A 12,750-nucleotide genomic window follows, 5' to 3' on the forward strand; every position below is an offset into this window, starting at 1 on the left:
CTGTCCAAGGTTTCCTCAGGAAGAACCAAGCTCTTCATTTTCCAGCCAATTTGAGTCGCTGAGTCTAAAAGACTCAGCTGTATATTCTGAGGCCAATGTTACCTGATTTCATAAAAAGATAATATACATTTTCTTTATATTGGTAATTTATGTAATGTTTACAAATTGTGTTCAACATGTGTATTAAAGATTGACAATGTTAAAGATTAACATCGTCAGACTCACTGATTCAGGGTTTCTAGAAGGTTCTGTAAGGCCAAAAGTATGCTCCCTTCCTGCTTCTCTCTCTCTGCCTCTCTGCTTCCCGTTCTTCTGATGCCTCATCCATGTCCACGGCATCAGCCCTGTCCCACGCCAATGACTTTCAGCTTTTGCAGCTTCCATTTCTTGTTTGGGCATCAGATCCGTGTCTGATTCACATCCACTGCCTCTCCCACCTCCCCTGGGGGGTCCCAAGTCCCCTCAAACTCACCACACCACTGGCAGGGGAAGGGGGAAGAGGAGGGCACAGAGAAGGTGACTATGGTCACGAATACCTATGTAGAGTGCTTGGCTAGTCAGAATTAGTGAAATGACTGAATGATGACTTTTTTTTTTTTTTAATAATGCAGCTGAATTACCATATTATGGACTGAATGGTGTCCCCCCGAAATATGTGTTGGGATCCTAACCCCTATACCTGTGGATGTAATTTAGTATAGATGTAATGTAATTACCTTCTATAATGTAATGTAATGAGTCAGTTGAAGCTATACCAGTGTAAGGGAGATCCTAGACCTAATTGCTTCTGAGTTATATAAAGAGCAGATCAGACACAGAGACATTCGAGCATATACTGGGGAAGACAATGCCATGCAAGGATCACCAAGAACCAAGGAATACCCAGAGCTACCCACGAGGAAGGAATCCACATGGCCTAGACCTCCATTTGGACTTTTAGCCTCCACAACTGTGAGAAAATGAATTTCTGTTCTTTAAAGCCCACTACCTGTGGCATTTCTGTTACAGCAGCACTAGGGAACTCGGAGACTGTCTAAGGTCACACAGTGACTCGCTTTAATTCCTAGATGAAGATTGTCTGCAAACAGAACTCTCTCTCTGTTTTCATGTTTTGTCATTTTTATCTAGTTTACACAATTTTCTTGCCCATCAAGAAGCTCCTTTAATCCATTTCCTAGAAAATCCTTAAAGAGGCTGAGAGCAGAAGAATAGCCATCAGCGCAGCCTCTGAAGTTCCACAGAGCCCATCCTGATGCCCAGAGCCACCAGCTGGGAAAAGTGACCGTTTTTATCAAGTACAGGTGGAGCATGGTACAGAGCAGCACTCTGAGGGGTCTAAGAATTCTAAATCTGAACTTGGCCCCCAGGCCATTAGGACAGTATCGAGATAGAGAACAGAACATATTTTATTTAACATTTTGTAGCTTGATTTATAACTTTTATTAAAGCAGGGTCTCTCAACCTTGGATGGATAATTCTTTGTGGTGGGGTCTGTCCTGGGCATTGCAGGATGTTTAGCAGCATTTCTACCCACTAGATGATACCAGTACCCTCTCCCAGTTGTGACAACCCAAAATGTCTGCAGACATTGCCAAATGTCCCCTGCGGAGCACCATTGTCCCAGTACAGAAGCATTGACTTTGCTCCAGGCCCCACAACTGTTGGGGCAGGGTGGTTTCTAGCTACCTGACCTTGGGCAATTTCCTTCATTTCTGGGCCTCAGTTTCCTTATCTGCACTTCATGGGAATTAGACGGGAACTCCTGTCAAAGTTCAGCTCGGTACCCTGTGGCCAATACTGGTGAGGCCCCTTCTTCCCGCCTTGGCCACATGCACTGAGGTGGGGCGAACCTTTGGGAGCGCTCACCTGTTCAGGAAGATGCTGCTGACGTCGTCGTGCGTGATGGGGGGTTTCTTGGAGCTGGCGGCCATGCGCAGCGGGCGCAGAAAGTTGTTGACAAGGATGTGCAGCTGCTGCACGTACTCGGCCTCGGCTTCCAGCATGCTGAACACCACCTGGTTCCTCTTGCGCATGCTGTCGGCATGGGGCGACCGGATGTAGTCCTGGATGATGGTCTTCCACTTGCGCCGGCACAGCCAGCCCCGCAGGAAGCTCTGCACCTGGGTGCCCAGACCAGCGGAGAGTCTCCCGTTAGTCTTGGCTTCTCTTGTCCTTACAGGCTGGAGCTCTCCAAGAGCGGGGACCAAGGCTTTGTCATCCCCCAAGGTCCCTAGGTGTTGCAAATGTTTGCACCCGACTGACGCCCTGGTGGCACAATGGTTAAGCACTCAGCTGCTAACCCAAAGTTGGCAGTTCAAACCCACTTGGTGGCTCTGTGGGAGAAAGACCCGACAATCTGCTTCCGTAAAGATTGTTGTTAGGTGCCGTTGAATTGATTTTGACTCAAAGCAACCCCATCTGGCAGAGAGCTACCCCATAGGGTTTTCTAGGCTGTAATCTTTATGGGAGCAAACTGCCAGGTCTTTCTCCCACAAAGCTGCTAGATGGGTTCGAATCACCAACCTTTTGGCTAGCACCCAAACACTTAAGAGTTGCACCACCAAGACCCCTTCCCATAAAGACTACAGCCTAGAAAACCCTATGGAGTTCGGCTGTGTCACATGGGGTCACTCTGAGTTCAAATAGACTTGACAGTACCTAACAACAACAACTAACTGAAAGGTTGTCGGTTTGAACCCACTCAGTGGCACTGCAGAAGAATGTCCTGGCAATCTGCTTCTGAAAAGATTACAGCCAAGACAACCCTATGGAGCAGTTCCATTCTGTAACACATGGGGTGGCCATGAGTTGGAACTGATTTGACAGCAATAGGCTTGGGTTTTTGTTTTTGGCATGCTGGGCTTGCAGGAGAAAGAGCATAGACATGGATCAGGCCTGGCTCTGCTGCCTGCATGATGCTGGGCAAGCTGTTTGGTCCTTCCGAGCCAATTTTCCCATCTGTAAAGTGGGGCTAACAAGATGATGGCTGGACTTAAGGTGTGGTCCATGGACTGGCAACATCAACATCTCCCTCGTTAGAAATGCAGATTCTCAGGCCCCATTCCAGACCCACTGGATCAGACTCTGCATTTTAAGCAGAAGCATTTTCTGAAGGGGGACAATGTGGCCCCACATCTCCATGAAAGGCAGCTTGAGGACAGAGGGCTGCCACTGTGCTGGGCACGGCTCACACCTTATCTCTTCTAATGACTGGCCTGAAAACCCAGAAGTCTCAATTACAGCTCGTCTGGAGAGACAGTGATTATCAAATTGAACAGTACATGGCAAATTAGTTAATTTTATGTCTGGGCCTCATCGGTGGCTTGTGAGTGCTGGCGCCTGCCCGGAGCCTCTCCTCCTGCCTCAGAGGGGAATGGCACACACTTAACTCTTTGACTTGGAGTCAGGCTGCTTGGAGTGGCCTCGTTTTGGCAAGAACTTGGGAAAGGGCCTTGATTCACATACACAGAGAGTCAGTCACTCAAGACGTACACGCTGGGGCCACCTGGCTCCCCACCACTCCCATCCCGAGCTGTGTGCAAGCTGAGTGTCCACACAGGGAGGGACGTGGGGGGCAGGAAACAGAGCAAGATGGCTGGCTGGAGCTGGGGTGGGGGTACTGAGAGTCTGGCTCTGGGGATCATCTGCTGAGGGACCAGGCAGAGTGATAATCAAAATATCATCATCTGAAAGGGGCACTGGCCATAAGCAGCAGATACACAGTCAACAGCTGGCCAGGGGTGTTTGCCGTGGAGAGGAGAGGCTTGATCAGAGCCCCAGCAGTTATCTGTGAAGGTAGAAAGGGCTTTCTCAAAGGTGGTACGGCTTGGCCTGAGACTCCCAAACCCAGCTGTTTGGGTCAACTTCAACTCATGGCGATTCGTGTGTGTCAGGGTAGAACTACATCCCATAGGGCCTTCGGTGACTGATTTTTCTGAAGTGGATCACCAGGCCTTTCTTCCAAGGCACCTCTGGTAGGACTTGAACCTCCAGCCTTTCAGTCAGCAGCTGCGGGTGTTAACCATTTCCACCTCCCAGGGGCTCTCAGAGGGTGAAATCAGAGTGATGGGAGGTGAACTTCAGCTGGTTTTTAAAAAAATACTGTAACCAGAATGGCTGTAAAAGTGGCTGGTGGCAGACAGGGTGAGCTGGGAAGCCCAGTGGCAAATTCGAATGCCTGCAGGGGCCTGGCAGGTGCTATAGATGTATGAAACTGGCCAGGTGGGTACCTAACGGGGACAGTAACCCCTCGACTGTGGTCATATGGGGGCAGCTGGACCTTCTGCTTTTGCAAGAGGCCGTGCAGCCCAGTGATTGAGGGCATGGGCTTCTCAGCTGGGCAGCCAAGCTGTGAACATGACTCTGCAAATACTTAGCTGTGTGACCTTGGACAAGTCATTGCCTCTCTGCCCCTCAGCTTCCCCATACATGAAGTGGAGACAATAATAAAACCTCAGAGGGTTTTCAGTGAGGATCGACTTAATCCACATAAACTCCTAGAATAGTGTCTGGCACATAGAAAGTGCTTAATGAATGTTAGCAATTTCTGGTCTCAAGAGGAATCAGAAATCCAGATTTTTATGTGAGATGTTTACCTTTTAAAACACTGGCAACTAATTAAAAAAAAAAAAAAAAGCCAAAAAGCTGTGTGAGCTTAAAAACCCCAAACACACTGGAGGGCTGAAGTTGGCCCCTGGGATGCTGGCTGGCAGCTTCTGGGCTGGTGGCGAGGTACGGGGAGGCCGGTGGTGGTGGTTTTGTGCTCTCAATGAATAGGCTCTCTGATTTCACTTGTTTTTCCTAGGGTGAGTCAGGCTCCCCTGCCCGGTCTGGCAAACTGCAGACCCAAGCCATGCTCTTCCCCTTTCTCAACCCCTGACAGGATGGTCCATGGTGCTGGTCACTACCCTGGCCACTGGGTGGATTCAGCTGGTGCCTTTTAAGATGTCTGCCCCTTCTGGACTCTGTATCAGGGCCAAACTGTGGGGTCTGCTATGGGGCCCCAAGATGAGGTCTGTTGGGGACCAAAGGGTGTTGGCATGATTGCAGGGGTTGCGGAGGTACCAGCAAGTGAAAGTGGAGAGGGGTGGCCTTGGCATCTTGGTGAGGCTGCATGGTGCTGTGAGGACAGCTCTCAGCTGAGACTCTTGTGGCCTTGGTTCCTGTCCTGCCTCCATCAACTCCTTCCCTCTTGGAGTCTCAGTTTTCTTATCTATAAAATGGGGCCAAATCACCCTACCTAAAGGGGTAATGAGAAGAAATGGCTTGACAAGGTGACCTTCAGGGTAGGGGGCTGTTGGTTCTGTCTTTGGAGCTGAGGGTGGGTGGACGGTACATCCTGGGGGCAGTGGGATAGTAAGGGCTGAAGCTGGGGTGTGCCAGGAGGCCCTCTGGGGCTGTCCCACCAGCCCAGGTGATGGTACAGACCTTCTTGATTTTCTTGATGTCACTGTCTTCATCGTTGGGGGTGACACTCTGGGTGGACTGGATACGCTCATTGTCCTTGAGCAGGGATGCGATCTGCAACAGAAACATAGGTCAGCTGCTGGGAGGGGTGCTGGCAGGCAGACCGTCACCCTTGGCTGGCCAGCAGGCATGCCATGGTGAGGAGGACCCTGCTGCTTTTCTTACCCAAGGACCACTGATTCCTCAGTGTGTCTTCTGCTTTGTGCAGCTAGGCTGTTTGAACAGACACGTTCCAGACTTCTATGGAACAGCAGGCACTGGACTGGGAACCTGTCCACCGGGGTTCCAGGCCCGACCGGTCTGCCCACTCTTCGAGTGACCATGAACAAGGCTGCTCCCCTCCCTGGGGGCAGGCGTCTCATTTGTCATGTTAGAGCTGTGGCCCAATCTCTGATTTTCCTCTCACTCCCACCTATTTCCTCCCAAACCACCAGTCCCTTTATTTTTTTTTAAAACAAAACCTCACCTAGAGCCCTGACATGGAAACCAGATAAAAATGCATGGCTCTGGGTGAACCCCTGTTTGCTTGACTCCCCCTCTCTGGTCAACCCCAAAGCACTTTCCTGAACTAGACACCTCTTCTAAGCACTACCTGAAAACTCCTGGCCTAGAACAATGAACAAATCAGTCTTAGGACAAATACAACAAGAATACTGCTGAGAAGGGAGGACAGGGAGACTTGGGCTTGCTTACTTTGGACATGTCAGCAGGAAAGACCAATCACTAGAAAAAGGACATCATGGCTGATAAAGTAGAGGGCCAGCGAAAATGAAGAAAACCCCCCATGAGATGGATTGACACCATAGCCTCGACAATGGACTCAGACATAGCAACGATCATGAAGATGGTGAAGGACCACGCGACATTTTGTTGTTATACATAAGGTTGTCATGAGTAGAAGCCCGCTCAACGGCAGGTAACAGCAAGAGCAAGAAGACAGCCCTTGGGATTAACATCTGAGCTGCCTAAAAGTCTCCGTTTGCCTGATTTGGGGATCAGAGGGGTCGGCATAGCTGCAAGAACAACACAAGGAGGGTGGTGCCCAGCAGCAGGGCCACCTGAAGCCACATTGCGGCTGGGGCGCTGGGACCGCTCAGATGGGCAGGGCTGGGCTCCTTCCAACCATTCCCGATTCCACAAGTCTTTTCGCTGTTGGGCGCCCTTCACAAGGGCTCTCTCGGTACTGTGGACTCTCCCTGAAAGTGCTAGAATTGCCTAGTTACCTTTCCATCTGTGCCGTGAGCTCTGTGGGAGAAGGGTCTGCAGCTGTATAATTCACTGACTCATTCCCGTGCCTAGCCCGGTGCCTGGCACACAACACGTACTTGTTAGCTACATAAATTAGTGAATAATAAGAATAATAAAAAATCAGAACGACAGCCTCCATCAAAGAAAAACACTGCAGTCACTGAGCCCCACACGTCTAAAGATAGTAGCTCCGGGGATCCCACAAACACTGCCACCAAGCTGGGCGCTGCTGCCTCTTCAGAACACGTGGCTTTGTCCCCTCAAGGCCACTTGCTGAACCGCAGAATGAATGGGCTCTCACAATTGGGCGCATGGAGCACTTTGAAAGCAAATGTAACAGTTAACCGTTCTTCACTCCCTGGTTGCTAAAATTACCCCTGCCTCTGCTTGAAGAGTGGCTGAAAATATCCAACGGAGAAACACTCAGGCGGAGAAGGGCTTTTCTTTTCTCTTCTCCTCTTTTTTTTTTTTGATAATCTGAGAAAAGTTGCGCGTTGAAATAAAGGCTGATTCTTTGATCTGCACATTGAAGGGCTAGGGGACATACACACACGCGCGCGCACACACACACACACACACACACACTCTTGGAGTTACCCAACAGGCAGGGATACCCAGCCAATACCACCACCTTTGGCCTGGTGGCTGGTTATCACCTCCAAGCCAGTATGCTTTCCTCACCGGTGTTGGGATTTGCATATATATATATTTTTTCTCTCTTTAGGATGGCCGTGTGTCTCGGGGGAGCAGGGAGTCTGTATTTAAAACTGACAGTGCCCTTCTCTGAGAGAGGCATTCCAGGACATCCACTCAGCAGGGACCAGGGCAAAAAATAGATGCAATTAGGTCAGACGCTTTGCTACCTGCAGAGGCAATACCAGCAGTCTTGGAATCTTTATTTAAGGATTGGTCTGGGTGGGCGAAGCTCTGGAGAGTTACAAGCCTGGGGACCCTGCAGAAGTCTTGAGCAGGGCACCCTGCTCAGGGTGTGAAGGTCATCACTATCAGGAGCTGACACCAGGTGGCTGTGGAAACCCCGGGCCCAGTAGGCTCATGAAAGCTGCCTTTCTTTAACCTTGGCAGGTGCTTTACGGGAATGAATTTGCTTTGGACCCTGGTTTGTTCAGCGGACGTCCAGGCCTAGCTTAGTTGATGCTTGTCAGTGACGGCCATGAGGTGTTAACCTTTTCCTTGTACCTCAACACACCAGCTGGAGTCCAGCTCTGGCTGTCCGACTCCATGCTGCGTTCAATGTGTGGCATCTGGGCTGGCCCCTGCCACCTGGCACCCCCAAATTGTCTGTCTGAGGCAAGTACTGGTTTGTAACACCCTTTTTGGGCACAGCACATTGGCTCCTGCCCCACCCTCTCTGGAGATACTTTCTTTAGTCTGGAATGTGTTTACTTGGTGCAATTATTGATGGTGGAATTAATCCAGGTTTTTTTTCCCACTCTGTTAGCAGCTTTGCTAAAGATCTCTGCATTTCTTGCTTTTTAAACAGTTGCCATACAACTCAGTTCTCTCTCCTTACTTCTTGCTTCCCTCTAGTCTCTGCCAAGCCCAAGAGGCATCCATCTCCATCTTGCTTTGTACCAACCCCATTGGCATGTTCTGATGGTGTCTCTGTGCTGGGCGCCATGCTAAGCACTGGTGAAATGAGCTGGAGATGGATAAGTCAGATCCCTGTCCTTGAGGAGCTTCCAGCCATGCTCCCCTAAGAAGGGGGTCAGACATCCACAGAGGTAATTTATAATCCAACAAGCAAGACCAGACCAGAGGCATGCACCCACTGCCACGGAAGGGCCTGACCACGGAAGTGGTAAGGGTTTCCCAGAAGAGGCTTTGAAGGGTAAGTAGGGGGTCAACATACGGGCTATGGGAAGGAGGGAATTCGAGTGCAGGGGATGATATGAACAAAGGTGTAGGAGTATGGTAGGGCATTATGTGCCAGGTCAGCAGGTGCATGCGGTGGGTGGATGGTAGGAAGAGAGATAGAGTAGGGGGTCAAGGCATGGGTGGTGGGCCCTGATGAGGGAAGGTGTCGGGTGGGGAAGGGTCAGGGCTTTCCTCTCCTCCTTCCCCAGAGCAGCCTCTTTATTTACCTATTTTATATATTGGGGTTCCACGTTAAGTCAAAGTTCGTTTGCAAAACAGATTTCATGGGTAAATTTTTATTTTAAACGCTGAACTGAAGTAAAGATCTCTGCAGTTTTTTCCCAAGTCGACTTTCTAGGAGTCTGAGTGCTTCCAAGCCAATAAAATATTACAACTATCTGTAAACTCCTACACTATCCTTTAGGGCCTGGCTTCACTCGCTAAATTCACTTCCAATCATAAATGGGAGAAAACTAGCTATTAAAAAAATGAAATGGTGCCAAACTGAGCGTTCTTGGGTGGGGAGGATTCTTCTCAGAGGTAGATGTTTCCTTTGTTTTGGATGGTTCCTTGATGGGGCTTCTGGTTATGAAAGGTGGGGGCTGAGAGGATTGTTTAGATGGGAAAGAAGAGACTAAGACAGAGGTGGATTTCTCTGCCAAAGAAAGTTATAAGTGTTTGGGTGTGATCTCCTGCTACTATATAGGGAGATGGCTAGGGGTGGGAGGAAGCTCAGGGTGGGGAAGGCACAGAGGGAGGAGAGATGGGCATTACGGGCACGAGACCTGTGCAGTCCCATGGGGTCCCATGCTTAGAAGGACCCAACACTTGGTTTAACACTTTGCTATTGCCATCTTGAAAGTCTGTAGGGCCCTGCGTTTTCATTTTGCATTGGGGCCAAAAATTATGTAACCCATCCTGAAAAGAGGCGCAGACACAGTGGTGTGCTGGTAAATGCTCAAACAACAGCTCTCTGAAAGAAAAGCTCTGACTTGTAGCATCCGCCAATATCTGTAGTGTAAACATCCTACCTCGGCCCCATGTCAAGCTAACAAAGGTTTAACAATCAGATTCTTGGAATGTTAACAATTGGCTCTTGTAAGCTGGTGAGGGCTGGACCCGGCACATCCCTGGATGCAGGGTGAGGGTTTTGGTAGAGAAAGAGATCGTGAACACCGACAACAAAAAACACATGCGGGAATGTCTGGAGAGGAGAATGGTGAGAAATCCTTCCAGTAGGAAGGGGCAGTGGAGGTTCAGAGGTAGATCCTCGCCTTCCATTCGGGAGACCCGGGCTTGGTTGGCGGCCAACGCGGCTCATGAGCACCCGTCACCCATCTGTCAGCGGAGGCTTGCTTGTTGCTAGGATGCTGAACAGGTTTCAGTGGAGCTTCCAGACTAAGATGCTCTGGGAAGAAAGGCTTGAATATCTACTTCTGAAGACCAGCCAGCGAAAACCCTTGGATCATAACCACCTGATCCCACTGTGCATGGGGTTGTCATGAGTCAGGGCAACTCAATGGCATCTAACCACAATGGGAAAGGCTGAAAGACTTGAGGGCAGGGATGTTTTCTACGCATTTTTAAGGTGTTTTTCATTGGGTAGTGGAATGCTCCTCCATTGTGTACAAACCTTCAGGGAAGTCTGTTACATACAACATCCTGAGTCATGGGGGTTGGGGAATGAAGGAGAAGCCACAGTCTGGGAGTCATTAGGGCTTTTGCTAATGCTCTAATTCTCCTTGCAGGACTGTGTTTCTCAGATGCCATGGTCATGTGACTGGGTTTGGCCAATGAAATGTGAGCAGACAGGTTATTTGCCATGCTCCTTTCCCTCGTATGTGATTGGAGAATTTCCTGAAGGTGGAAGCCCTGTTGGCCTGTGTCCTTGTCTCTGTGGGAGGATACTGTCGACCAGAGTCCTCAGCAGAACCCACAAAAGACATACAGTGTGAGGGAGAAATCAACTTTAGGTGTTTTAAGCCACTAAGATTTTAGGGTTGTTTGTTATTGCAGCAGAAAGTAGCCCATCCTGACAGATACATGTGGTGGCCACCCAAGGGATAAAGAGGAATAAAGACTGAGAAGAGGACAGCTGCTGTGGGAAGGGATGTGATGAATCAGGAGAGCAGAATTTGAAAGCAAGGGGTGACCAGGGGAATGTAGGCCCCCTGGAAATCCTCAGGCATATGTGGGATGGAAGCTTGAAGAATTTTATTTGGATATCAGAGGAAAGGTGGACCGTAAGAGCTTGGGACCATCCAGGGTCCACAGTGCCCTAATAGGCCCCCGTTAACCAGGCCTGTCTCCACACTGGGGAAGAGGTACGTTGTGGTAGTGCAGGCACAGACCAAGGATTTGGAGCTAGGAGATCCAGGTTTGAGCCTGGACTCCAGCACGCAATAGCTGAGTGGCCTTTGATAAGTCTCTTCCTCTCTATGGACTTCGGTGTCTTTGTCTTCAGATTTCTCCCAGCTCTGTTGTTCTAAGGCCCTCCGTCTTCATCACTGGGGTCACTGATCACTCGTCTGGCTTCTCAGTGCCTCCTGTCTACCTGATGGCCTAAACAACCAACTACTTGCTGTTGAGTCGATTTTGACTCATGGCCACCCCATGTGTGTCAGAGTAGAACTGTACTCCATAGGATTTTCTATGGCTGATTTTTAGGAAGTCAATCACCAGGCCTTTCTACCAAGGCATCGCTGGGTGGACTTTAACCTTCAACCTTTTGGTTAGCAGCTGGGTATGTTAATCATTTTCACCACCCAGGGATTCTCCTGATGGCCTAATTCGTAGAAAATGAGCTCTGTTCCTATCTTCCTGCAGCTCATTCAGAGGAAGTGTGTGTGTGTAAGGCAGAGAGGGAGAGGGAGAGAGACTAACTACAGGCAGAAAGCTTTACCAAGCTGGTCTTTCTTTCAAAGTTTTCTTTAAAAATATCTTTTGCCCTGGAGGGTAATGTACACAGTTGGAAGCATTGATCCAAATTCCCACCAATTGGGCTTCTGCTGCCACTTGGAGACACACACACACACACACACACACACACACACACACACACACACACACACACTCTCTCACTATTGACCTGCTTTCTGCTCCCCAGCACCAGGGGGGCTCCGCCCTTTGCACCCACCCCTTCTCTGGCCTACAAACTGCTGAAACCCTTCAAAGCCACATGAGACATGAACCTTCACAAAAACTGACTCACTTCCTCACTTGGTTCACACTGCAAGCTCTGCAACAGCACTGATCACACTGTGATTGGACCCTAAGGGGAAAAACTTCCGTGTCCCTCATGCCCACCACAGATCCTGTCGTTCATTCCAGCATCAGACCCTCAGTGAGCACCTACTCTGTGCCAGGGACAAGGGGGAGAGTGATCAAGGGCACAGAGCCTGCCCTCCAGGAATTCCCACCAGGCTGGATGAGACAACAGACACACAGCCAGAGAAAGGTGTCCTGAGACGAGGCATTTGAGCTTGGTAGGATTTCCCCTGAGGGGAGGAGTGAGGATGAGAAGGGCCTTCGAAGCAGAAGCCCCAGCATGTGCAGAGGCCAAGAGGTGGACCAGGGCCAACGGGACTGGAGAGAAGGGTGCTTGGGGATGGGGATGAGGTCGGTGGCTACACGTATTGTCCTTGAGTCGATTCCAGCTCACAGTGGCCCTACAGGACAGAGTAGAACTGCACCATAGGGTTTCCAAGGCTGTAATCTTTATGGGAGCAGACTGCCACATCTCTCTCCCACTGGAGCACCTGATGGGTTTGAACTGCCAACCTTTCAGTTAGCAGCCAAGTGCTTTAACCACTGCACCACCAGGGCTCCTTAGATCAATGGTTAGGTGATCTTAAGTATTTAGTGAGTGAAAGAATGAGTGAAAACATCCTCTGTGATGAAGCAAATAACCTGGCTCTGGGGCCAGACTCCTTCCGTGATCCCTTACAGGGGGTCAGCTTGGGTTCAGGCATCTGTGTTGGTCTAAGAGATCCCAGGGGCTGACTTCAGAGCGGGACTAATCCCAGAATAAACCAGGTGGTTTAGAGGCAGTGCAGCCCTGTGCTGGGCTCCCTGGAAGAGCTGTGAATATGGTGCAAAGACTAGCAAGTCACAGGGAGGCTTGGGTTCAAATCCCAGCTCTGCCTCTTCCCAGCTGTGTGA

At 49.9% G+C, this 12,750-nt stretch overlaps 1 protein-coding gene across 1 annotated transcript in view; it reads right to left on the reverse strand.

The window, feature by feature from the left end:
* Positions 1 to 12,750, reverse strand: part of RASGRF1 (Ras protein specific guanine nucleotide releasing factor 1) — a 113,978-nt gene that overhangs the window by 65,146 nt on the left and 36,082 nt on the right. The window contains exons 4-5 of the mRNA XM_049852589.1: positions 5,428 to 5,520; positions 1,867 to 2,120 (exon numbers count right to left, since the gene is read on the reverse strand). Of these exons, the coding sequence (XP_049708546.1) occupies positions 1,867 to 2,120; positions 5,428 to 5,520 (347 nt within the window). The remainder of the gene's footprint in view (positions 1 to 1,866; positions 2,121 to 5,427; positions 5,521 to 12,750) is intronic.

The sequence above is a fragment of the Elephas maximus genome, chromosome 13, assembly GCF_024166365.1.
Source record: "Elephas maximus indicus isolate mEleMax1 chromosome 13, mEleMax1 primary haplotype, whole genome shotgun sequence".
Classification (NCBI taxonomy): domain Eukaryota; kingdom Metazoa; phylum Chordata; class Mammalia; order Proboscidea; family Elephantidae; genus Elephas; species Elephas maximus.